Raw genomic sequence first — 27,500 nt, 5'->3', positions numbered from 1 at the left:
ACGTTGTTAATTATTCCGATGAGCCTGACTGCTCAGTTCCAAATCAGAACTCCTATGGGTGCTGCGACCCAGTTAGTCAGCTCCCTCGCTCTCTCTCTCTCTCACTATACATCTGTCTCTCTATCATTCCCTCACTCTCCTTCACTCTCTCTCACTATACATCTGTCTCTCTATCATTCCCTCACTCTCCCTCACTCTCCTTCACTCTCTCTCACTATACATCTGTCTCTCTATAATTCCCTCACTCTCCTTCACTCTATCTCTTGCTCAATCACTCTCTCTATCTCTCACTCGATCCCTCTTTCTTTCACTTTATCTCTCTCGCTCTATCACTCTCTCTCTTTCACTCTCTATATCTCTCACTCTCTCTTTCTCTGTATATTTGTCATTCAGCCACTCCCCTCCATGGACTTAACACCATATTGTATTGGCCAAACCACTCCCCTCCATGGACTTAACACCATATTGTATTGGCCAAACAACATGGAGAAAGTAATGAATAGAAAATGAAGATACAGTTTTTTATTTGTTGTCAACGTTACCGGAGAACTGCATGCTGATTGGTTTAGCTGCCTCTACAACTTAACCCATTGTTGTCTGGGCTACATAGAGGTCTTTCCTTCATAAGGTAGGCCTACCCATTTTTTTTTCTACAAAGTAGGCCTAAACATACTAAATGTTGATTATTCACATTGCTGCAAGCAAAAGGAATGAAAGCGAGCAGAAGACAATGGACATGGATGCATACGATCTCTTTCCAGAAAGCTTTGCTTGGAAAAAACATAATTAGTTACAGTTTTTCTCAGTTGCTTTGGTGCTTTTCTCATATCACTATTAACATTTGCACAGCAGTTAGTGCATTTCTCAAAACAATTAGTGCAAACTGCAAAACCTAGTGGATGACCTGCAAAAGCACGTCACTTGCTCAAAATGGATAGTCCATTCCTCAAAAGCAAGTATTCATGTCAATGAAACTGTCAGTGTCATCAAAATGAAAAGTCTTGACACCATCGTTTATGAACAAGATATTCAAATGGCTTTGTCATGTTTTCATTATGACAGTTTATTCTCTCAGTGTTTTCCAATGCAAAAAAAGGTCAGAACTCGGTGACACTACCTGAACATGCTCAAGACAGCACTATACACTTGTACAGCCATTTGAAAACTACAGTAAAGTTACACATTGCTGTAGTTAGGAGAGTAAGTGAGTACAAGACAGTGAATACGTACGTTTCACATTTTTACTGTATATGCTCTTTGCAATTCTACAGCATTGTGACAGAATTTGATAACTAGTTCACCAATTTTGTATGAAATGACTCAAGCAATGAAATGAAGACTATTAGTTTTATTGGGAACACCTATTCAGCATCCATAAGTATAGTTCATTTTGACTGACATGACATAAGCAAATGATAATGTTATAAAACAGCAGAGAATTGTATGAAAGCAACTGATATATGTCCAAAAGTATTTGCAATTTGTTCAGAGGAAGGAGAAATTGCTACTATGATGTGCACAAATGACTAAATGTTGTGGAGGTTAAACTAATAGTTATGAGAATTTTCATTCTGATCTGAGAAAAGCACCAAAGCGACTGAGAAAAACTGTAATCATCAGTAGCAGTCCTCTCCTCATGCTGACCGATGACACTGTGGCCTGGACGGAGCCTCTCAGCGCTGTTTGGCGGGTGGTGGGTTAGTGCTTGTGGATCTGGTCTCGCCAGAGGAACGCCTGGAGGTTGTGACTCTGATCCCTGGAGCAAAGCTTAACTTAACTCCTAACCCTGGAGCAAAGCTTAACTTAACTCTTAACCCTGGAGCAAAGCTTAACTTAACTCTGATCCCTGGAGCAAAGCTTAACTTAACTCCTAACCCTGGGCTGTTCCAGCAGGGACTGTCCCTGTAATTACTGCTGTGCAGGTCCCATTGGGTAAGTGTGGCTGCTGCATGTAATCTAAAATGTAAGGTTGGCCCAGATAAACCCCAAACCCCTTTCCTTTCACACAGTTCAGTTTTAATGTTGCTCATACAGTTACGCAACTCGTATATTAGCCTGGCAAATGGGCCACAGAAGTGCTCAGATGTCATATGTGCTCCATTTAGCTCAGGTCATTAATGTGGTGCAGGCTGTTTGTTTGTCTGCCTGTTTGTTTCTTGGTCTCAAGAGCTTCACACCGTTTTGATAAACACCAAGGAGTGATGACTGTTTTCCACGTCTCTTCTTTTTGCCTAAAGCTGGATTGCCTCAGATATTTTTCCTTTTTAATTGGCATGGACATTTTTAAACAGTGTCGATCAGTGGTGGTTGTGTTTGTTCTCGTAGTTTTGTATGTTAAAGGACCCTTTCGCATTTCTCTCTACAGAGCTCCCCTGCAGCTGTGGGCTGCGTATTTCACAACCGGCTGTTTGGGCTTTTCGCTGGCTCTGCCATGATGAACATCTAAAAAATGAAATGGCTAATCGGTGCTTGAGGGGGTGTTAACGGGGGATCACATTGCACGCGCTGCGCTCGCCGCTAGGTTGTTCTTGGTTGAGGTAATGCCCTAAAGATTTTTGTTGTGTTTGCCGCCGAGCTAAGCTTAAAATACCTATGATTTACAGCACTTTTGTTGTGTTTGCCGCCGAGCTAAGCTGAAAAAACCAATGACTCACAGCACTTTTGTTGTGTTTGCCGCCGAGCTAAGCTCAAAATACCAATGACTCACAGCGCGTGATTAACAGCTGCTTGGCGCAGCGGCAGGCCAGTTCTTCCGTGTGCAAGCCGTTAAAAATAATGGGTTTCATAAGGCAGTACTGCCGTTTGCAGGTGCAATGTGATCCCCTTTAGCTAGCTCGCACATTGAAGCGGAGCGGTGATGTGTTGGAGCGTTAGCTAGCTTGCACATTGAGGCAGAGCGGTGATGTGTTGGAGCGTTAGCTAGCTCGCACATTGAGGCAGAGCGGTGATGTGTTGGAGCGTTAGCTAGCTTGCGCATCAAGATGTAGCGGTGATGTGTTGGAGCGTTAGCTAGCTCGCACATTGGGGCAGAGCGGTGATGTGTTGGAGCGTTAGCTAGCTCGCATATTGGGGCAGAGCGGTGATGTGTTGGAGCGTTAGCTAGCTCACACATTGAAGTGGAGCGGTGATGTGTTGGAGCGTTAGCTAGCTCGCACATCGAGACGGAGCGGTGATGTGTTGGAGGGTTGGCTAGCTCGCACATCAAGACGGAGCGGTGATGTATTGGAGCGTTAGTTAGCTTGCACATCGAGACGGAGCGGTGATGTGTTGGATGGAGCGTTAGCTAGCTCGCACACTGTCAAAGTCAAAGTCAAAGTCTGCTTTATTGTCAATTTCTTCACATGCCCAGACATACAAAGAGATCAAAATTATGTTTTTCACTATCCCATGGTGAAGACAAGACATATTTTACCAATTAAGTCCACAGACAAACATAACATTCAAGTAAACAATAAATTAGTAAGTAAGAAGGCACATACAGTACAATGAAGAAATAAGAGCAGCAAAATTGGGTTGAAATTGTGCATAGACAGTCAATATAATAGTGCAAAGTCAGGCCAATAAATGGCTGAGGTAGTTCTGTTTGACCTAAGTAAGCAGGTGGCATAGTGGTGCAAGTTATGTAAGAGCAGCAGAAGTGTTGTGTTTTCAGGACAACAGGACAACAACAACAAGTTGCAAAGTGTGCAAAGTGTACAAGTGGAGTAGTGCAAGGCAGCCATTGTGGGTCCAAAGTCCAGGATGTTATGTAGCTGAGGGTGGCGGGGGGAGAGGGGGGAGAGAGCTCAGCATCCTAACAGCCTGGTGTATGAAGCTGTTGGTGAGTCTGGTGGTGCGGGAGCGCAGGCTTCTGTACCTCTTCCCAGAGGGCAGTAGATCAAACAAATTGTGAGCGGGGTGTCTTGCATCAATCACAATTGTGGTCGCCTTGCGGGTGAGGTGGGTGGTGTAAATGTCCTTCAGGGAGGGGAGTGAAGCACCAATAATCCTTCCAGCTGTGTTCACTATGCGCTGCAGGGCTTTCCTGTTGTATTCAGTGCAGCTTCCGCCCCACACAGCGATACAGCTGGAGAGGATGCTCTCAATGGTGCCTCGGTAGAATGTGGTCATGATGGCTGGTGGAGCACTTACCTGAGTTTCCGCAGGAAGTAGAGGCGGCGCTGAGCTTTCTTCGCCAGTGATGCAGTGTTGGTGGTCCAGGAGAGGTCTTCACTGATGTGCACCCCCAGGAATTTGGTGCTGCTCACTCTGGTGATGAGACCCACCAGAGTTGTGTCGTCAGCAAATTTCACAATGTGATTGTTGCTGTAGGTTGCAGTGCAGTCATGCGTCAGCAGGGTGAAGAGCAGCGGACTGAGCACGCAGCCTTGGGGGGCCCCCATGCTCAGTGTGATGCTGCTTGAGAAATTGTTGCCAACACATACTACTTGAGGCCTCTGACAGAGGAAGTCCAGTAGCCAGTTGCAGAGGTAGGCACTGAGACAGAGCGGTGATGTATTGGAGTGTTAGCTAGCTCGCACATCAAGGCGACAAAGTGAGACGTCAGTTTGTTCCACTCTGAGTGTTTACAGGCCTTCCCTGTGCCATTCTACCAAGGAGCGCAGCGACAGTAGTCTTATCACCTTCCCCCTACACTCTCATGATACTCTGATATGGGAAATAGAGCAGGATGGGCCCTGTATTAGATCTCCATTTGATGTCTGTCAAGTGAAATTAATCAGCCAGTTAATTAGTGAGGAGGAGATGAGCCCTTCTGTCTGTCACTCCATCAGATGATCCATCAATCGTTAACTGGTCTTGAATGTAATGAATGAAACTGTTAGTCCTTCCCTCTGCACACAAACATGCACACACATACAAGACACACACACACACACACACACACACACACACACACAAGACATACACACACACAAGACACACACAAGACACACACACACAATACCACCCGCCATGTTTCTATTTTTGCACAGCTTCTCACACAATACAGAAAGGAAATCCCCATTAATCACCTGTGAGTGATGCATGTTTGTATTAAGAGATGAGGCCTGTGCGTGTGTGTGTGTGTGTGTGTGTGTGTGTGTGTGTGTGTGTGTATGTGTGTGTGTATGTGTGTGTGTATGTGTGTGTGTGTGTGTGTGCATGTGTGTGTATCTGTGTGTGTGTGTGTTGCGTTGTGGTGATGTCATGCCATTTAGCAGCAGTCTACCTAGAGGCCTTTGCAGCTGAAAGTCGAGATGTCCGTGGGACGGCTCCCCAGTGCGCTCCACACTCTCCAGTAACACCTCTCAGGCCCGTTACATAAGCCAGCCCAGACACGCTCCTGTCCTGCATGTGCCCAGGCACCCAGCGCAATGCAGCGCGCTAAAGACGGACGCTCTCGCGTACTGCATGTGCCCAGGCACCCAGCGCAATGCAGCGCCCTGAAGACGGACGCTCTCGCGTCCCGCTCACTGATGCAACAGCCCAGAATAGAGTTGAAATGGAGTAGAAATGAGTCATTTCCAACTTCCACTGATGTTATAATTAGAAGGTTTTGGAAGCGTGTGGAAGTTGCTGCATCGGTGCACATCCTCCATTGTAATGGTTATGTAACATCCTGCAGGTAAATCTCACTGTGTCCATCATGGCAGTAATTATGCATCACAGCATCTCTCACGCTGAACGTTTCATAACACGGACCGTAACATGGACCGTAACATGGGTTCTGTTGTTGTGTGTCAGAATGTGGGAGGAATGTCAGGGATGTGTCAGAGTAAGATTCTCTTAGATCTTTCGGTGAATCGAAGGAATGCCCAAACATATTTTCAGTTTTTCCATGAATAGTTTATTTTGCATTACTTGTTCTTATTTGATATCTTATTTGATGTCGATCTGCAAAATGTATAGGTCAAAACTCTAGACTTTTTTCAATATTTTTAACTACGACCAATTGAATGCCATCTTTATGCCAACTTTTCCCTTAAATAAAAGATGGTATGTACAAGCCTTTTCTTTAGTGCTTTTCACTACTTGTTTTCATTTGCATCCATATCCATTAGCAGATGTAAATTGGTGTTACTTCCAGAGCTTTCTAAACGTTAAACATCCAATTGTAATCAAGTAGGATCATGAATAGCATTGACTCTAATTGTTAGCTTGTGAATTGTAAATGAATCAGATCCAATCAGGGTGGTGCCTGTGTCCACCCCTACTGTAGTGGATCGCTAGTGTTTGGTTTTCGTGATGCTGTCTCAGTATTGCGCCATCGGAGGGTTTGTGTTGATGGCTCATGTCAGGCTTGGTTTGAGGAGCGAGGCGCCCACGTACTCACCGAGGAGCACAAATATTCTCTTGTGCCTCTGGGGGGAAGGGGGGTGGACAGAGAGAGAGAGAGAGGGAGAGAAAGAGAGAGGGAGAGAAGTGGCACCTTCATCAGAAAGCATGATTCAGCAGTTCTGTTCCATCGCTCAGTGCCGGAGAGAAGAAGAGCGCTATCAGAGGAGCTTTAACTCCATTTCCCACCATGCACCAGTGTCACTGCATCACCTTCATCTCTAACGACGGCAGGTGATTGGGGGGGGGGGGGGGGGGGTGTATGTGTGTGTGTGTGTGTGTGTGCGCTGTCCTGTCATGTGGTGTTTAAAGTGCTGCTTTGATGCGAGTCTCTCTTGTTCCTCATGAATAGGCTACTGCTAGCCTGGGGGAGCGGCTGTGTGCCTCGGTCTGCTCCTCTCATCCTCACAAAGCAAAGGGGAGCAGGGGGACGAGTCTAAACGCTCAGACAGCACGAATCACAAGTATCTGGAGAATTATGCTGCACAAGTGCACAGCACTGTAGCACACCATTTATACACAGTACTACTGTACTGACCAACGGTGGATCATTGCAGAACCGGGATTGAAAAGAACACACAAAGTCCAGATGATCGAGAGCTTGATTACAGAGTATTTGATTTGCTGTTGATCAAGAACTACACCTTTAAAGGCATGTTTCCAAAATCATTTTGATGGCACATAACCTCATAACATGATGAATGGCACTTCTGCCATTGTCAGGAATTCAGAGATCTCTTTCTACAGACGGCTGTCGGTGCGTTACCTCTATATTGTATCAGAGTTATGCTCATACCTTGTAGCAAAAGACGCATATTTAGTTTGTTTATTATTGCGCTTCTCAACTCTAGGGGGACCCTGAAAGCAAATCTTTCATGCAGAAGTAAAACTGTTTTCATAGCAGTGTGGAATGGGCAGCAGGACAGGCAGGTCCTAAAGGAGCTTCACCCCATGCAGGTAGCTAAGGGAGCCCAAAGGAGCCTAAAGGAGCTTCACCCCATGCAGGTAGCTAAGGGAGCCTAAAGGAGCTTCACCCCATGCAGGTAGCTAAGGGAGCCTAAAGGAGCTTCACCCCATGCAGGTAGCTAAAGGAGCTTTACCCCATGCAGGTAGCTAAGGGAGCCTAAAGGAGCTTTGCCCCATGCAGGTAGCTAAGGGAGCCTAAAGGAGCTTCACCCCATGCAGGTAGCTAAGGAGGAGTCTGTCATCAGCTGGTCATCACATCTGACACCTGACCCCAATATCAAACTATTCTCCACGCAGATCACATGAGCCAAGGGACCCATCACTCGCACTGGAGTAAACCCACCAGGTCAACTAATACCACCTGCTGTCCATATGTGTGTGTGTGTGTGTGTGTGTTTGTCATAACCTATACCGATATTACCACAACATGCACACACGCATATGCACACACACGTGCACACGCACACGCAATGCACATACGCTCTGTCCACTTCTATCTCTCTACCTCTCACACACACACACACATACACTCCGTGCCTCACATGTATGCGCGCGCACACACACACACACACACACACACACACACACACAAACAACAGGGGTAGGTCACATAGACGGCGGGCGCAAAAAGCAACTCTGTCAGCGTCCGTAAGGAGACACTGCCCTCAGGAAGTCATCCTAAAGGAGTGGCCATGAATTACTGATGACCGCCGCCTCTCGGGTTTCCCCGCTCCTGACTTAAAAACAAACGGCTCATTTCATTAACCTGGCAGCCACCCATGGACCCCTGCGCCAGCACACCAATTTAGATGAATGAAACCATGAAATGGGAGTGTTTTGAAAAAGCAGCTGCTATCGGGCAGGGCAGGAAAAGACCTTTGCAAGGACACAATGTGGTGCCCAACACAAGAGGCCACTTCAGAAGAGCTTTACTTAAGATAATCTTGAGAAGGCTGAATGAAGCTCATGACTAGATTGCAGATGAAAAGGGGTCCATTAACTGCTCTGCCAAATGAATGTTGAAATATTGATGTGGCGATTGGCGTTTGGGGCGGGTGGCAACGGGGCCGGTGGTGTTGCTGGACATGGTGACGCTACTGTAATGGCAGCAGTTGGCACTATGGAGGTGATGCCCGCCAGGCACGGTGGAGATTGATGTGAAATCACTAGCCCCAGTGTAAGACCCGCTGAAGACTGGACCCCCTAGTGGCCACTGCGTTTACTGTAAGTGGTCCACATTACACCCTCAAGCAATCACTGACATTTTCACATACTGTAGGTGCTTTTATCCAAAGTGCCTTACAGTATGCCACAGGCGTACCTTTCCATACGTAAACGTGAAGGTCCATTCATGACCTTGCTTGACCAATTACCTTTGCATTGTTAGCAACTTTTGTGTATAAACACGCATCTGCCCGTTAACACTTAAATTGTGTGAGATACTGAACAACTAAATTTCACCAAGGGGATGAACAAGACATTTAATAGATTATATAGATTCTAGATTCTATTTACATCTATCTATCTATCTATCTATCTATCTATCTATCTATTTATCTATCTATCTACACGTTTGATGGGATGACATAATGCCTAATAGACAGTTTTACGTATTATCCTCTGTGCTTGTGGGTGCTACAGACAGGTTAGCATTAGCGATAGCGATAACTTCAGCCCCACTCTGTGGGAGGCCAGGGCCATGCACCTGCTTTGCTCCCTCACACACCTGTGCGGCAGATACACCTGTCCCTGGCAGACTGGGTTGCCTCTTAAAGGGGAACTTGGCAACTATTTCAACGTAATAAACCCGTTTAGAAATCATTTGGATGGTTAAATGACCTGTTCCGGTAAAAATGGTGACTTTTCCCGCTGCGCTTAGCGTCCCCAGGCGGAAAACCAACCTTGCAACATTGAGACTTACCGTCCCGGAAAGAGAAGTGAGAAACAAGAAACTCGTTTTAAATCGTGTTTCTTACCTTGTAACATCGTAATCAAACTTATGCTAACCGTTCGCTAGCTTGTAAACAAATCCATGTGCTTTATCGTTACCTTTTTATCGTTACCTTTTTCCACAGTTTGAAATAGCATAATGCACAATTTCTCCAGCAGAGGGGGAAATCCTGCCAAGTTTCCCTTTAACCGCTCAACACAACATCATTATGGCTTTTGAGTGTGTGTGTGTGTGTGTGTGTGTTTTACCCATTAGATTGGGAAACACACACGCACACAGTTCAGGTTGTCATGACTTTGCAAATGTTCCAGATGATGTGCGTATGTGGTTCCTCTGGGTTAGGAGCCAAACAAACGTGATGTGTGTGGTGGTGTGTTATGAAGCACTAAGCCATGTCTGCACACTAAACAAACGTGATGTGTGTGGTGGTGTGTTATGAAGCACTAAGCCATGTCTGCAGACTAGACAGCGCAGATCAACAGTCTTTAGGGACATATGCCCTAATCCTACAATGAACATAGGGACATTTAAATACAATGATCCCTTCTGCCCAGGGAGGGCTATGGCCTGGTTCTGGAGAAAGGCAGTGAGAGAGGATATTACCACAGACGGAGGAGGGCTGGTCAGTGGGTTATAATCAGGACAGGTTGCCAGATATGCAGAATAGAGTCATAATCAGGACATTCTCAGGTTTGATATTACTACAGACAGAGGAGGGCTTGTAAGTGTGTGATAATCAGGACATTCTCAGGTTTGATATGACTACAGACAGAGGGCTTGTTAGTGTGTGATAATCAGGACATTCTCAGGTTTGATATGACTACAGACAGAGAGGGGCTTGTTAGTGTGTGATAATCAGGACGGTTGCCAGATCTGCAGAATAGGGTTATAATCAGGACATTCTTAGGTTCTCAGTGGTAAAGTCTCCCTGGATGTTAGCGGTTGCCAGATCTGTAGAATAACTCCCCCTCCGGCCTGCCAAGCTATATTTACAGTGAATAGGGGGATATGTGTGAACAACATGTTGTGCTATGGACCATCTGCCGTGGCTAAAGCTGTGAGTTGATTCTACAGAGAGACATTGTGACAGGAGATCACTCGTATCGTAAGCTCTCTCCCATTTAGGTAAAGCACACGTATTTGAATAGTGAGTGAATAGTGGCAAGCCATTTGCACATTTTTTAAGCATGTTTTATAGGCAGCTAGTGCTGTTATCTGTTAGTCATATTGGGAAGTCATATAGTGACACCATAGGACGTGGAGTTCTATTGCTGTGGTGGTCGCACCATAGAAAGTGGACTCATAGTGGCTGTTCATGTGGTGCACCATAGAAAGCAGACTCTCATAGTGTCTGTTCATAGTGTCTGTTTATGTGGTGCACCATAGAAAGCAGACTCATAGTGGCTGTTCATGTGGCGCACCATAGAAAGCAGACTCATAGTGTCTGTTCATGTGGCTCCACCATAGAAAGCAGACTCATAGTGTCTGTTCATGTGGCTCCACCATAGAAAGCAGACTCATAGTGGCTGTTCATGTGGCTCCACCATAGAAAGCGGACTCATAGTGTCTGTTCATGTGGCTCCACCATAGAAAGCGGACTCTCCTAGTGGCTGTTCAGACTCATGGTGATTACTTTGTCATCCGTCTCCGTAGCGGCGGCTCCTGGGAAGACACAGTGGGAAGTGAAGCTATGATGCCCGTTCAACACACACACACACACACACACACACACACACACACACACACACACACACACACACACACACACACACCTCCTGAGCAGACACAGTTGGGAAGTGAATCCATGATGCCCGTTCATGTGCACTGACCATAGAGCGTAGGCTCGGCGTGGACACTCGAGTTGGCTTACTACAGATTGAACAGACACAGACACGCTGAAGCACACACACACACACATACACACACACACACACACACACACACACACTCGCACTGACATGGGCACTTGAGGTGGCCCTCCACAGAATGAACAGATGAACACACACACACACACAACACACACACACACACATACACATACTCGTAGTGTCATGGGCACTCTAAGGGCAAACTAAGAGTTGGCCCACCACAGAAAGGCAGGAGAGCCATAGTGGGCAGTCGTGTGGTCACACGACGGAAACTAGAGCCATCATTGCTGCCGCTCGTGTGGTCACACCTGTCCCTGAGATGCCCTCCTGTGGTCACACACACACACACACACACACACACACACACACCTGTCCCTGAGATGGCCTCCTGTTCTGGGTAAATGGGGGCGGATAAGTGCCCCAGATGGCACCGGGGGACGCGGGCAGAACCTGACCCGGTCACTCTGACCCAAATCCGCGCCACTGCAGGGCCGACCCGGTTCCACTCCTGCAGGGCAGTTGAGGCGGTCAGTTGGAGTTTAAACTGGGCTTCGCCCTCCGTTCCACCAGACGGAGCGGAGCTGGACCATGTGGTCAGCACTGAGCGTGCCCAGAGAGGTGTGTAGCGTGCGGGTGTACGAGAGCCCAGTTCTCCAGGCAGAGTTGCTGCTCAGTGACTCCATCTGTAGTCCACCAACACAAAGAGAACTACACGAGGACTTAAAGAATGTAGAATGAGAATGCTTATAGAATTAGAATACTGGCTGGCACTGAGTGACCTCAACAGAAGAAGTCCAGAATTGTAGCTATTAGGTAGTCTTGCCTGGTAACAAACAAGCTCTCTGGTAGTGAATATTCAACTGTCTCATAGCAACAGAGCTCTTAAAGTTCTTAATTTAGTAAATATGATATTCATGGATTTACAAGTGCATTTAATAAGCTAGATTTAACAGTGTTGTAGAGCTTGGATTCGCTTGGCTTATTAGCATGCTGTGTGTATGGCATGAGCAGCCCTTCATTGTCCTAGCGGTTGGTTGTGTGATGTGTGTGTGTGCATGCTAATGTGTCTGTGTGTGTGTGTGTGTGTGTGTGTGTGTGTGCCTCTCAGTTTACAGCCAGAGTGCGCTATAAGCAAAAGGAGGTCACATTGGTTATGGAGAGCGATGGACACACCTCACATTTCACCCCCCTGTCCTGCCCTCACACTGAAAAATCGACTGATCTCCCGGGACATAATAACACAGGACCTCTGGCATCAGGCCAAGCGCGGTCACCTGCCATCATGGCTCTAAAGCAGCAGCATAACCCGCCATCATGGCTCTAAAGCAGCAGCATAACCCGCCATCATGGCTCTAAAGCCCCATAACCCTCCATCATGGCTCTAAAGCCCCATAACCCGCCATCACGGCTCTAAAGCAGCAGCATAACCCGCCATCATGGCTCTTGACCTACAGTAGCAAGTCCCCATTTCCTGGCCCACTCTCTTCTCAGATGAGTGTAGAGGGACTGTCCCCTGATGTGTGTGTTCTCTCGCTGTCCCACTGATGTGTGTGTTCTCTCGTTGTCCCTGCACAGGAGCGCTTCGAGGCTCTGTTCCGTATCTACGATGAGCAGACGTCCTTCCAGATGTTCAAGAGCTTCAGACGGGTCCGGATCAGCTTCAGCACCGCCGAGGCGGCCGCACGCGCCCGCATTGAGCTGCACGAGTCCGAGTTCAACGGAGCCCAACTCAAGCTCTACTTCGCACAGGTGGACACACACACACCTTTACTAATAAACACACACACACCTTTACTAATAAACACACACACACTTCGCACAGAGGAACACACACACACCTTTACTAATAAACACACACACACTTCACACAGAGGAACAGGTGGACACACACACACTTCACACAGAGGAACAGGTGGACACACACACACCTTTACTAATAAACACACACACACCTTTACTAATAAACACACACATACTTCGCACAGGTGGACACATACACACCTTTACTAATAAACACACACACACTTCGCACAGAGGAACAGGTGAACACACATACACCTTTACTAATAAACACACACACACTTCGCACAGAGGAACAGGTGAACACACACACACCTTTACTAATAAACACACACACACTTCACACAGAGGAACAGGTGAACACACACACACTTCACACAGAGGAACAGGTGGACACACACACACCTTTACTAATAAACACACACATACCTTTACTAATAAACACACACCTTTACTAATAAACACGCACACACTTCGCACAGGTGGACACACACACCTTTACTAATAAACACACACACACTTCACACAGAGGAACAGGTGGACACACACACACTTCACACAGAGGAACAGGTGGACACACACACACCTTTACTAATAAACACACACACACCTTTACTATAAACACACACACACCTTTACTAATAAACACACACACACTTCGCACAGGTGGACACACACACACCTTTACTAATAAACACACACACACTTCGCACAGAGGAACAGGTGAACACACACACACCTTTACTAATAAACACACACACACTTCGCACAGAGGAACAGGTGAACACACACACACTTCACACAGAGGAACAGGTGGACACACACACACCTTTACTAATAAACACACACACACTTCGCACAGAGGAACAGGTGGACACACACACACACCTTTACTAATAAACACACACACACTTCGCACAGAGGAACAGGTGGACACACACACACCTTTACTAATAAACACACACACACTTCGCACAGAGGAACAGGTGGACACACACACACCTTTACTAATAAACACACACACACTTTGCACAGAGGAACAGGTGAACACACACACACCTTTACTAATAAACACACACACACTTCGCACAGAGGAACGAACACACACACACCTTTACTAATAAACACACACACACTTCACACAGAGGAACAGGTGGACACACACACACCTTTACTACAGTAATAAACACACACACACTTCGCACAGAGGAACAGGGGAACACACACACACCTTTACTAATAAACACACACACACACACTTCGCACAGAGGAACAGGTGAACACACACACACCTTTACTAATAAACACACACACAGTTCGCACAGACGAACAGGGGAACTCACACACATGCACGCACAGGAACACACAACTTTACTAATAAACACACACATGCACGCACAGGAGCACACAACTTTACTAATAAACACACACACTCACACGTACAGATTCACACAAACCCCACATACACAAGCTTCCGGACACGATGTGTCCGTACACACTACACATACACATAGGAACACACAAAAACATACATACACATAAAAGTGTAGCCTACACACACACACACACCCAAACACATTAGCATGCACACACACATACTTCTTCCAGATGGGGAGATGATGGATGGTGACAGGCTTGATCAAACATTAAGATCTATTTAGCAGATGTTTCCACAGTACAGAGGAAATGTTCCTCTCTGATATTAGCTCTAGTGCTAAAAGGAATCATAACAGTGCACACTAGCACATGTGCACACACACACACATACATACAAACAAACACACACACACATACACACACACACACAATAGTGCATGTGCACACACACATGCGTGTCTGCACACACACATACATACACACACACACACACATACATACATACACACACACACTAGCGCATGTGCACACACACATACATACACACACACATATATACATACACAGACATGCGCGTCTGCACACACACATACATACACACACACACCACACACACACTAGCTTATGTGCACACACAAATACATACACACACACAAAGTTTACTTGGGTGAGAAGAAGGTACCACCATATCTAATATGAGCACAGTCCCTAAGGGTTGGCACAGCAAGGGGCAAACACACACACACACACACACACACACACACACACACGGACACACACATGTCAAATAGGTCCTGCTGCTCTCTCAGCTCAGAGGGACTCACCCTCACTATACCATCAATACACTCAGATACAGCACACACACAGGCAGAAAGCGACCTTAGGGAACAGTACTACACTTTTCTCATACAAAGAATATTTTTGTTATAAAAGGTAATTGTTCTAAAATGTAATTGTTTTAAAAGGTGATTGTTCTAAAAGGTAATTGTTATAAAAGGTAATTGTTATAAAAGGTAATTGTTTAAAACAAGTAGCTCCACAACCGAGTGAGAGTGAAGACATACAAGAGACCAACAACATGATCCTAACATGCCGTGTGTGTGTGTGTGTGCGTGTGCGTGTGCGTGCGCGTGCGCGTGCGTGTGCGTGTGCGTGTGTGTGTATGTGTGTGTGTGTGTATGTGTGCGTGTATGTGTGTGCGTGTGTGTATGTGTGCGTGTGTGTGTGTGACCACAGGTGCAGAACTCAGGTGAGGAGGTGGACAAGTCGTTCCTGGCGCCGCCCCAGCCCGTGAAGCAGTTCCTGATCTCCCCCCCGGCCTCCCCCCCGGTGGGCTGGGCACAGAGCGAGGACGCCACGCCCATCATCAACTACGACCTGCTCTGCGCCGTCGCCAAACTCGGCCCAGGTGAGGCCCAGAGAGAGGGAGGGAGGGAGGGAGAGAAAGAGAAGAGGGGGAGAGAGAGAAAGAGAAAGGGAGGGAGGGAGAGAGAGAGAAAGGGAGGGAGGGAGAGAGAGAGAAAAGGGGGGGTGAGAAAGACAGAGAGAGAGAGGCAACACACAGTGAAATTCCACCCAATGTACACATTTATACACACTCATACACACAGATACAATGTACACATTTATACACTCATACACACAGATGCACATATGTGAGCTTATAGATGTGTACCTACACACACACACACACATGCACATTATCAACATCATAACACACCCAAGACCACAAAGACATTGATACGTTGATAAAAGCATGTGTCTTTGCCAGGGTTAAAGAACATTTTTGGTACTTTTTTTATTTGATATGGAGTAGATCTGATATTCTAATCCGTCCCATGGAAGGTGTGGCGCGCCGCTCAGTAAGTCCTGCAGCATTCAGTGATCTGATTGGTTCCTAGTCCGTCCCATGGAAGGCGTGGCGTGCTGCGTGGCGCTCAGTGTTTCTTTCCACAACATCAGATTTCATCAGAATCCCTGTTCTGTACTCCTTCCCTCCTCTCCCACTTGGGCCTCGTTGGTGGAGCGCGTCCTCAAGCACACCAATAGCAGCGGATCACTGCTTCAATACTCAAGCACACCAATAGCAGCGGATCACTGCTTCATACTCAAGCACACCAATAGCAGCGGATCACTGCTTCAATACCAATACCTGTATACCAATGCAGGCCCAATGCAGACCCAGTGCAGGCCAATAAAGACCCAATGCAGGCTCAATGCTGGCCCAATGCAGGCCCAATGCTGGCCCAATGCAGGCCCAATGCTGGCCCAATGCTGGCCCAATGCAGGCCTGTGGGCTCTACTGCAATCTAGATTGCTACTGAGGGATTATGTGAAAAGGTATATTTCTATTTGCATCTCTATGCGTTTCTATATGCGTGTGTGTGTACTGTGCAAGCAAACTGTGTGTAGTTTTGGATGTGTGTGTGTTATTGAGTGTGTTTGTTAATAATTGTTAAGATGAGCTGTGGGTGTGTGAGTGCAGTCTTACTGATGATGGTGTAACAGCGCCCTCTCCTGGATTGGCCTCCTCACTGCAGCCTCATGTCAGACCCACATTCACCTGCTGCTCAGTCTCTACTGGTCTCTATGGCAACACTCACTGGCACACTTCAGAGTGTGTATGTGTTTGTGGGGAGAATGAGTATATGAGCGTGTGTGTGTGTGTGTGTGTGTGTGTGTGTGTGTGTGTGTGTGTGTGAGTGCAAGGGGCTTCTGCACTCTAGGGCCAATGGGGCATGTATGAGATTAGTAGTCAAACGTTCATTATGAATTTTCTGTCATGTTTGTGTATATAGGTCACATGTAATTTGTACATCTGAGTGTTTGGTTGAGCTGATGTATTAGGCCTGCTTCTCTTTGAAGCTCCATTAGCGATGCTAGCTGCTGCGCTTTAATGTGGCTGAGCTTCTCTGAGCACATTACACACACATCACGCATCTAACTGGGCAAATGGGCTTTGAGTGGAGCAGGCGGAGTGGCGCGCAGCTTTTAAGATGTAATCTGCTCTGGCCTGAGTCATGCTAAGAGTGCGAATGCTCTGGCCTGAGTCATGCTAAGAGTGCGAATGCTCTGGAAGAGTGCTACTGTTCTGGCCTGAGTCATGCTGGAGAGTGATACTGTTCTGGAAGAGTGCTACTGTTCTGGCCTGAGTCATGCTAAGAGTGCTACTGCGCTGAGTCATGCTAAGAGTGATGTTAGCTTCTGTTGTGTCAGAAGATGAGACATGGCACAGCGCTGAGTCATGCTAAGAGTGATGTTAGCTTCTGTTGTGTCAGAAGATGAGACACGGCACAGCGCTGAGTCATGCTAAGAGTGATGTTCGCTTCTGTTGTGTCAGAAGATGAGACACGGCACAGCAAAGACAAGACCTGATGCTCCCTGGTAGAGAGAGAGAGTCTGTCTGCAGTCAAGATGTCTCAGGGAAAGCACACACACACACACACACACACACACACACACACATCCACCTTCACACACACGCATGCACACACACACACACACACCAAACTCTAAACCAGCGTTTCTCAAACTGTGGGTCGCGGAGACATGCCAGGTTGGGCGCAAACTGACGTGAAAAACAGGAGTTTTATTTTATTTTTTATTTGTAGCCTAGGCCCAGGTAGCACCCGATGCGCAATGGACGCACTGTGTTATTCATAGGGAAGCGCTCGTGTCAAGGCAGCTTAGTTAGTCCCGACCTACATGAGATTTTGAACGTTGTTGTGAGAGTGATGAATTTCATCAAAACCTGGCCCTTAAAAGCGCGTCTATTCTCCGCAATTTGCGAAGAGATGGTAGCTGACCAAAAGGCTGTACTGTTTCACAGCGAGGCCAGGTGGCTTTCCCGAGGTAAAGTGCTGTCGCGCGTGTTTGAGCTCCGAGTCGCCTCTTCTTGAAGGAAGAGCGCATGTTTGAATCTGCAAACACGTTCACTAATGAACATTTCTTGACGAAGCTGGCCTATCTTAGCGATATATTTGATATATCTTAGCGATACATGAGTTAAATGTCCAGTTACAAGGCAAAGACAAGCACCTACCTCACCTAGCAAATAAGATTACTGCATTCACCAAAAAAACTTGAGGTATGGGACAGGCGCTTCGATCGCGACAGTATTATGCCTTTAAGATTTCTGAGCGAAATCGCTGAAACGTCTGATCACTCTTGTGATCCCATGTGTTAAACGGTAGGCCTACATCACATCCCTGCAAAGTTTATTTCAAAAATATTTACCAACCAGCAGTGCTCAGTATGACTAGATTATGAATCCATTTAATGCAGCATGTTGGTATTTCATTTAATATATTGTAGGCTACAATGCTGTAAAATGGCCTATGCTTCCTAATATGTTGCTGGAAAACAGAAATATGTGTGTTATTATGTTTTTTTTTTTTTTTTATTATATCTGCAGCACCAGCTGATTTTAACTGTTGAAGAGGATATATTTAGAACTTGTCATTATTTAAATAAATTTGACAATTTTAAGCTTGACCTACCACTTTCTTAGAGCGATGAGGGACAGGTGGGGCTCGAGAATGCCCCCTTGATCAAAGTGGGGAATGAAAGAAAACGTTTGAGAACCACTGCTCTAAGGAGTGACTCAGAAAGTCACGCAGACAACTGTCTCACTCTCAAGACACTAACTTATAGCTGTCTCACTCCCAGGGTACTAAGCTACACAATAACATAATGGGAATTTGTTGTCTAGCTCATTGGTTCCTTATACCTTATATAGGTTAGGAAAGCTAACAGCTTTCTATAAGGATCTAGTTTGTTAACTACCACAGTCACGAGTTGGGTCGCGATAGTCTGTCATTTTTAAAAAGTGGGTCCCCAGAAAAAAAGTTTGAGAAACACTGCTCTAAACAGAGCCAGATCAAAGAAATTACAGTTACAGGCCAACAGAGAGACTTGCCCACACTCCTGCAGTAGTGACTCGTGATGGTCGCTAGCTACCAACGCTGGTGTTATAAACCCTTTCTAACAGCATTGAATGGCCAAGGGTGGGTCAGAGTGTCCCCAGTCTGACCAAACTGGACAGACAGAGAGAATGACAGGGAGGGGAGATGAGAGCGATAAGAACTTGGCTGACCATGAGCGACGCTGGTACCAGTTTCAGTGTTCCTCTGTGCTGGTACCCACAGGGACACCGCTGCCTGGGGCTTTTAGGGAAGTCCCTCCATGCGGCGGCCATATTGTGAGTGCTGTGTCTCCTCATTAGAAAGTCTCTGATCTGGGTGAGGACTTGGGGGAGAGTTTGGGGTTTGTGCTGCCTGGATCTGGGTGAGGACTTGGGGGAGAGTTTGGGGTTTGTGCTGCCTGGGTCTGGGTGAGTTTGGGGTTTGTGTGTGCCGTTGCGGAGGAAGCTGTGTCATCCTGCAGGCTTAGCAGGGCTATTTCTGTCCAAGTGACAGTCTTTGCTCTCTTAAGACCGAGACCTTTTCAGATTAACGGCTAAGCTATCCGAATGAGAGGACCGTGCCGTACACGTCACATGAGGGCAGAGTGCCAGGAACGCCAGGACAGAACACTCTCTCTGGTCTCTGGGCAGTGCTGATCTGAGTGCTTTATCTCTTGAATTTCCCCTTGGGGATCAATAAAGTATATCTATCTATCTATCTATCTATCTATCTATCTATCTCTCTCTCTCTATATATATATATATATATATATATATATATATATATATATATATATATATATATCTTCAGCCTTTGTAATTTGTTGGTGGCATCAGCTTGTTTGTGGGGATGAGAGCACTGATCTTGTAGTCAGTCAGCTGTCTATCTTGGGCCTTGTTGTTCTGTATTTTGTCCTCCCTTCTGATTGGTCACTGAAACGTGACTCACGCCCCTTCTCTTTTTTTCTCTTGTCTCTCCGTCAGGTGACAAGTACGAGCTCCACGCCGGCACCGAGTCCACCCCCAGCGTGGTGGTGCACGTGTGCGACAGCGACAACGAGAACGAGAACGAAAATGAGGATGACGAGGCTCGGCCCAAGATGAAGATCGTCCAGACCCGACGTCCTGAGGGGCCACCCAAAGTCTTCAACTAAAAAGTCCCGGAAGTGTCCACCCTGCGAAGTGTCCACCCTCTGATCTCTCTCTGTCTCTCTCCTGCACTCAGAGAAAGACACCCTTCATTTCAGTTTAAAAAAAAAAACAACAGCAAACTTTTAAAAAAAGCATACAAACTAACGAACGAACGTATGAGCGAACTGCGGGGTGATGTTTGTGAAACGCGTGTGGACGGACAGACATGTGACAGGGCTGACGGACGGAGGTGACCCCCAGTTGGATGGGCTTGGCACTGGCTCTCATCACACACTGGCCCATGGGACCGTCCATGACCCCACCCCCCTACCCCCCCACCTCACAGGGGCTCCTCTCCTGCCATGCTCTCATCTAGCGTAGTCTCTGTACTAGTCATCAGTAGCAGCAGACTGGGGTAGAGTTAGCTCTCTCACAGGTATTTAAGTCATCTATCTGTACTTAAGAAAGGTGGTTGCTTAAGACAGAGATCACTAATGCTTGAAACCATTTGGTTTGTTGTTTTCCTTATTTTTGTTTTCTTTCTTTTTTTAATAATTGTTATTATGACTTATACTACTACTCTTACTATAAGTATCTGTTGGTCATGCTTTGTCTTTCATATCAGCACTCCTCATGTGATGACTCAGCGAGGCCAGATGGCGCCTGAAATCATGCTTCTGTATGTGGGTCTTTATGTAGAATACTTACAGACAAAACAAATGACAAACAAATTCACACAGAAGAAGTTACGGACAAGCGATATGCTACAGGCCGCCACTGGTGCAACCTAATGGAGCTTTTGAGCTTTGGGGTGAGGTAGATGGGGTTCTTTTGTAAGAAAAAAAAAAAAACGAAGGGCGTTTGTTTACTGATCTAGATGTGTATTCTTACCATGTATTTGATACCACAAACATTTTTGCATGCTAACTAGCGTAGTCAGGAGCTCAAGAGTTTTTTACTGATCACGACTTACAGGGATCGGGAGAGATCTGGAGGTTTTTGGCGTTTGGCGTTCATATCAGAGGGTTTAGCCTGATGGGCATGGATTGGAGTCGAGCGTAGCTCTCGTAGCCCTCGTGTGAACAGTAGCACTGCGTCGAGCGTCGCTCACTGGTTGGGTTCGAGCTCTACATGGGCATGAGCAGAACGCTGAATTTTGTGGTTGTTTAAAGTTAAAAATATAATGCAAAAAAGTGTGTTTATTCTGAACTTTTTTTACACTTATTATTCGAATGGTTCTGATTCTTACTCTTCTTCCTGTGTTCATCCTGGATGCTCGGGCGTTTTTGTGACTGGCTTATTGTTCTAATGCTTCTGATTCCTGTGTTCATCCTGGATGCTCGGGCGTTTTTGTGACTGGCTTATTGTTCTAATGCTTCTGATTCCTGTGTTCATCCTGGATGCGCGGGCGTTTTTGTGACTGGCTTGCTTAATGTGTGTTTTCTGTGGGCTGCTTAGGCTTGTCTTGCACTGAAACTCACTTGATCGTTTCTGGCTTGGTTTTGTTTTTACTTTTGTTTTATTAATTTTTTTGTTTATATTTATGTTTTTGTTTTGCTTTATCTCTCTCCTTTGTGGGCCTGCTGGCTGCTGGCTGTTTCAACCGCTGTAGGTATAGATAGTGTGTTTGTTAGTAGAATGGCCTGCTGTAGGTAGTTTAGATAGTGTGTTTGTTAGTAGAATGGCCTGTTATAGCCAGTGAAGATGCAACCCTTTACCACATCATTCACTTTGTGTGATAAACCTTTCAAACTTATCCAAGCTCCAAACCAGTACCTCCATCATACACACACACACACACACACACACATTACACACTTATGTTCACAGTAACCAAGGAGCAAAAAGGGATAGCCTATTTACCAGAATAAGGCTTTTTTATGTTGTTTTTATTTTACAATCTCGCTATGAACACATTTAAGTGATTGCTGAAGTTTGATTACTATTGGGTCTGCTCATTCAAAGATCTATGGAATTATCTTTGAGTCAGATGTCACTTCTGCTAAATGTATTTTGCTCTCATAGGCCTACTGAACACAAAACAGGCCTACTGATACAAATACTTCATACTTAGCCCAGCCCAGCTTTTGCACGCCACGACCGATTGGCGTCGTAGCAAGTTTGAGTCAACCCCCCATTCAACTCACTCTTAGCAAGTCTTTGATAAACGAGTTTGAGCCTTTGACAAGAAGCCAAACTGTGTTGGGGGGGGGGGGGGGGGGGGGGGGGTCATGAGAAGGGACGACAAAGCTAACTGGATTTAGCCTCAGCACATGCTAGCACTTTATAACTGTCCTGTCACCCCCCCCCCCCCCCCCCCCGGCCTCCCCAGCTGCCTCAGTAGACTGCAGGCGCTTTTATTTCATTTTATTTTATTCCTTTTCCTCTTTCAAAAGTGTACACCTGGTTAGCCGTCACCAGCATAGCAGTGGGAGTCTCTGCTCACCTGTTTCCATTTCACTGTTTTTCTGTCACAATGCGGGTTTTTATGGAGTCGTGTCTGGTCTCTGCATGCAGCTGAGAGACCCCTTAACAATCTGCTGTAACAACGTCAATTAGGATCTCCCCGAATTACTTTTCTTTTTCTTTTACGTCAGTTTGTCCTTGCAAAACATAAAAAGTTAAAGTAACATTTGGAAAAAAAAATAAAACAAACTTCAAGAACCAGGAAGCGTTGAGCAGAAAAGACAAAGGAAAGGACTGATGGCCGATGGTTTTGGTGCTCTGCTCTGGAACGCGCTGATGAGGCTACCGTCACGTGCACCTACCTGTGTGTCTAGGTCTCTGAAATCTGCGTACATTTCTGTCACAATGAAAGAGTGTGTAATTCTGTATATATTGGATATATATACGCCAAGCATTACAAAGTTCAGCTCATTTCAAGTTCTCTGTAAATGACAATTAAAAGATTAAAAAAAAGAGAAAATATGCTGGTTTAACTGAATTCATATTCAAGTGTTGTGGTGAAAATGGACTCCGTTTGTTTTTACAAAAGTCTACAAAAGCTCAATTCTGTCACTGTTGTATTGTTCTGTTGGTATATACAATCTTGTGTCTTGTACCGTAGTCAACCAGAAAACAATGTAGCAAACAAGCAATAATTTATCGTTTATCTCTCTGTGTCTCTCCTTGAGAAGTGTTGATTTCCAGAGCTGTGTTTCTCTGGCTGTTACTGGCTCATGTTTGTGTAGGTATGATTGCCGTTTGTTTCACATAGAAATACATAAAAGAAACTATTCCTACAAAGAACTGACCACATTGTGGTTATTTACCCATTACGCAGGTCATGGAAGCATGACCGTGTGACCTCGTGCAGGAAGAGGAGTGTGAGAGGGAAAGAGTGAGGATGTGTGTGTGGGAGGCTTTTCCAATGACAGGTCGGTGGCTTTTTGTGTGCAATCCTGGAAATGCCCTTTTCCAGATTTAAACTCAGATTGCGTCTGACCGCTAAACTATCTTGGTCTGAGCGTGGACGGTTAAAGGCCTGACTAACTTCTCCCTGCTCTTTGACTCTTTGTGTCCTCGATTCTCTCAAACAGAAGTGTGAGCCTCTTGCCTTCCGCTAGCATGGGCCTGTGCTTCCCCATACCTGCCCATTCTGTTGAAGCAGAAGATCTATGGGCCTGCACTTCCCCATACTGCCTATTCTCTTTAAGCAGAAGCCGTAACCAGGGCCAGGAACTTCTTAGTCACCGCTGTATATATAAGTGCTTTGTCAAAATGCCACTGACAGAAGGTAGGTTTGTAGAGTGACAAAGTGAAATAAAGCACCTACGTCATGTAAAAAGACATGGAAAATTAATTCTACATACCGGATTAAATGTGTGAAGAGAACAAAAGCAAAGGGTCTTGACTTGTCCTGGTTGTCTACGCAAGCCCTTGTTGACTTTGTTACTCCTAATTCAATGTTTGCTGTAACCTGATCTGGGAACGTTGTTATTCTTTTCTAGTATGCTCTTTCGCCCATTATCAGTCATGAGGTGACTTAATGGAGACGGATCATTACAGGGATATGCAGCAGCAATGAGGTGGGACAGGCAAACCCCAAACAAGCAGGTCCTGATGATCGATTATGTTCTATTCATGTTCCCACACAGTTAATAAAAGCTCACACCTGGCGCAGGTGCACGCAGCGCAGGTGGAGTGAATATCTTCTATGCAGGTGCTTAGCTGCTCAGCCAGGATGGGCATACCTGTAGCTCAGGTGCGTCATGGTGACCACGGGCCTCTCAGATTATGAGGACCTGATAATGGATGCCGTCCGATGACCAGAGTCAGAGGCCCCGAGCAGAACGGCTTTTCATTGGCACTGGTTTCATTGGTTCAAAAGCACTGCTGGCTTGATAGGAATAAAGTAGCAGTTCTGAGAATGAAACTGTACTTTTGTCAATGTGTGTGTGTGTGTGTGTGTGTGTGTGTGTGTGTGTGGAGTAGACAGTTGTACAAGGAATGAATTGAATCACACCGAGTGCAGGGCTGTAGTGGAGACGAAACGCAAGTAAACGCAGTGTATCCACCTCTGAAATGTCAGAAGAGTTTATTCACCAATTGCAACATTTAAAATCACACTGTATTATACACATTCACAATATGTACACTCATCGACACTCTAGGAACCATTTAATACCACTGTACCAATTAATAGCACTTAATATTTAATACCATGTAATACCACTGTACCAATATTACTGGTATTGTTATAAACATTGGACAATAACCTCCACCATCATCAACCATTCTGAACGTTTTTTTTTTTTTTAATCCGATACTGCATGGCGCGGTCCATCTTACCGTGATCACAGAATTCATAGTTTACCCACCTCTTATTTTACCACTAGACCCCTCCCCTTTCAGCAGGTAGAGCATAAGGCATATTCAATACAGCCTTCTGGTGCAGATGTGTAATCTACAATTTATCATATATAAGTTTAAATGTTTCCCCTTTGTGTGTACGTATGGTCAACCAGAGACACAAGACATATTGCCTGCAATATTGTAAAAGTGTGTTATGTAATATATTACATAATATAATATTAATTAATAATAAATCGATAACCACAGGAAATTGCTAATGACAGCCCTGAATTTTTTGTTGCTATAAATGACCACAAAAGTGTGTTTGTTCCTGTGACCTATGGAAAAATGTCTAACTGTTTAAAGTTTTATTTAGCAATATGTTCGTGTTATCTTCGTGACAAACCATCAGATCAATTAAATGTAGATGAAACATCATTACTCCAAAAATAAACAAATCACTCTACCCCCCCTCCCTCCCCCCCTCTCTCCTTCCATCTCTCTTCCTCCCTCCATCCCCCCCTCTCTCCCTCCATCTCCCCCTCTCTCTCTCTCCCTCCACCCCCCTCATCTCTCTCTCTCTCCCCCTCCACCCCCCTCATCTCTCTCTCTCTCTCCCCCTCCACCCCCCTCATCTCTCTCTCTCCCTCCACCCCCTCTCTCTTTCCATCCCCCCCCCCTCTCTCTCTCTCCCTCCATCTCTCTCTCCCCCTCCACCCCCCCTCATCTCTCTCTCTCCCTCTACCCTCTCTCTCTCCCTCCACCCCCCCTCCTCTCTCTCTCCTTTGCATTGAGAAGGCAAAAGTAAATATGCTTAATCCAGTGAGCAGATAGGGACATCTGAAAATTACTGTGTCAACAGCTCAATCTGCCTGCGGATGTTTGCGTGCCTAATGGCTGGTCACTGCAACTGCTGTGGTGACCCATGCAAAGCCATCTGTGTCTCTGTTTAAAATGAACGGAAACCGGCGTCCAATGTACACTTTGCAAAGTGTACATCAGATAATAGATAAAAAATGTACATTTCAAACGTCATCTGAGACTAAATGTTCAAAACTGTTAAGGGGGGGGGGGGGCCATTAAGCACCCTGACTGTTAAAAAGTAAAAACAGTCGACATAATCTACACACAGAGCAAGCTGTAACCTCATCCGTAAAAAATATCACACAGGCTGAAAGTATGTACAGTAATGACAGGATGACGTCGTGTGGAATCAGCCCAGAGGACAATAACAATAGTAAGCAGAGACTCAGACGCTCCTCGCTGGGATGGACCCGTCTGGACTGGTTTGAACCTGACTGAGAGCAGAGGAGAGAGGGAGAGAGAGAGAGAGCGAGGGAGAGAGAGAGAGAGGGAGAGAGAGAGAGAGAGAGAAAAGTGTGCTGAAAGAAGTGGTTGTGTCGTTTCGTGCCGAGAGCCATTTTTTTGCCGGGGTGGAAACTGAAGACTGGACGTGAGGAGAGGTGTTATGACCAGCGATCTCTCCCACTGGGGTGGAGGAAGGTGTAGCTCTTATGACCAGCGATCTCTCCCACTGGGGTGGAGGAAGGTGTAGCTCTTATGTCGAGCGATCTCTCCCACTGGGGTGGAGGAAGGTGTAGCTCTTATGTCGAGCGATCTCTCCCACTGGGGTGGAGGAAGGTGTAGCTCTTATGACCAGCGATCTTTCCCACTGGGGTGGAGGAAGGTGTAGCTCTTATGTCGAGCGATCTCTCCCACTGGGGTGGAGGAAGGTGTAGCTCTTATGACGAGCAATCTCTCCCACTGGGGTGGAGGAAGGTGTAGCTCTTATGACGAGCGATCTCTCCCACTGGGGTGGAGTAAGGTGTAGCTCTTATGACGAGCGATCTCTCCCACTGGGGTGGAGGAAGGTGTAGCTCTTATGACGAGCGATCTCTCCCACTGGGGTGGAGGAAGGTGTAGCTCTTATGACGAGCGATCTCTCCCACTGGGGTGGAGGAAGGTGTAGCTCTTATGACGAGGAGAACCAGGGGAGCAGGACAGTGGAAGCAGGAGAACCATAGCAGGACAGTGGAACCAGAGGAGCAGGACAGTGGAACCAGAGGAGCAGGACAGTGGAACCAGAGGAGCAGGACAGTGGAAGTAGAGGAGCAGCCCTTTGGGAGTGACCCTTCTGTGGGAGTCAGATGCAATACAGTTGCACTCTCACATGAACAAAAAGAAGTGGAGAGAGAGAGAGAGAGAGAGAGATTGGGTGGAGAGAGAAAATATACCTATTCACCAAGAGAGAGAGTGTGTGTGTGTGTGTGTGTGTGTGAGAGAGAGCGAAAACACACATATTCACCAAGAGTGTGTGTGTGTGTGTGTGTGTGTGTGAGAAAACACACCTATTAACCAAGAGAGAGAGTGTGTGTGTGTGTGTGAGAGAGAAAAC

General features: G+C 46.2%; 1 protein-coding gene across 2 annotated transcripts in view; it reads left to right on the top strand.

Annotated features, from left to right (window-relative positions):
* rcan3 (regulator of calcineurin 3) overlaps positions 1 to 22,917 on the top strand; it is a 46,000-nt gene extending 23,083 nt beyond the window's left edge. For both annotated transcript variants that reach the window (XM_042089696.1, XM_042089706.1), the window contains exons 2-4: positions 12,676 to 12,849; positions 15,514 to 15,685; positions 20,165 to 22,917. In XM_042089696.1, the coding sequence (XP_041945630.1) occupies positions 12,676 to 12,849; positions 15,514 to 15,685; positions 20,165 to 20,334 (516 nt within the window). In that variant the 3' untranslated portion in view covers positions 20,335 to 22,917. The remainder of the gene's footprint in view (positions 1 to 12,675; positions 12,850 to 15,513; positions 15,686 to 20,164) is intronic.
* Positions 22,918 to 27,500: the final 4,583 nt, after the last annotated feature.

The sequence above is a fragment of the Alosa sapidissima genome, chromosome 1, assembly GCF_018492685.1.
Source record: "Alosa sapidissima isolate fAloSap1 chromosome 1, fAloSap1.pri, whole genome shotgun sequence".
NCBI classification, from domain to species: domain Eukaryota; kingdom Metazoa; phylum Chordata; class Actinopteri; order Clupeiformes; family Clupeidae; genus Alosa; species Alosa sapidissima.
The sequence above is the reverse complement of the archived record's forward strand: the minus strand, read 5'-3'. Positions and strand labels throughout refer to the sequence as shown.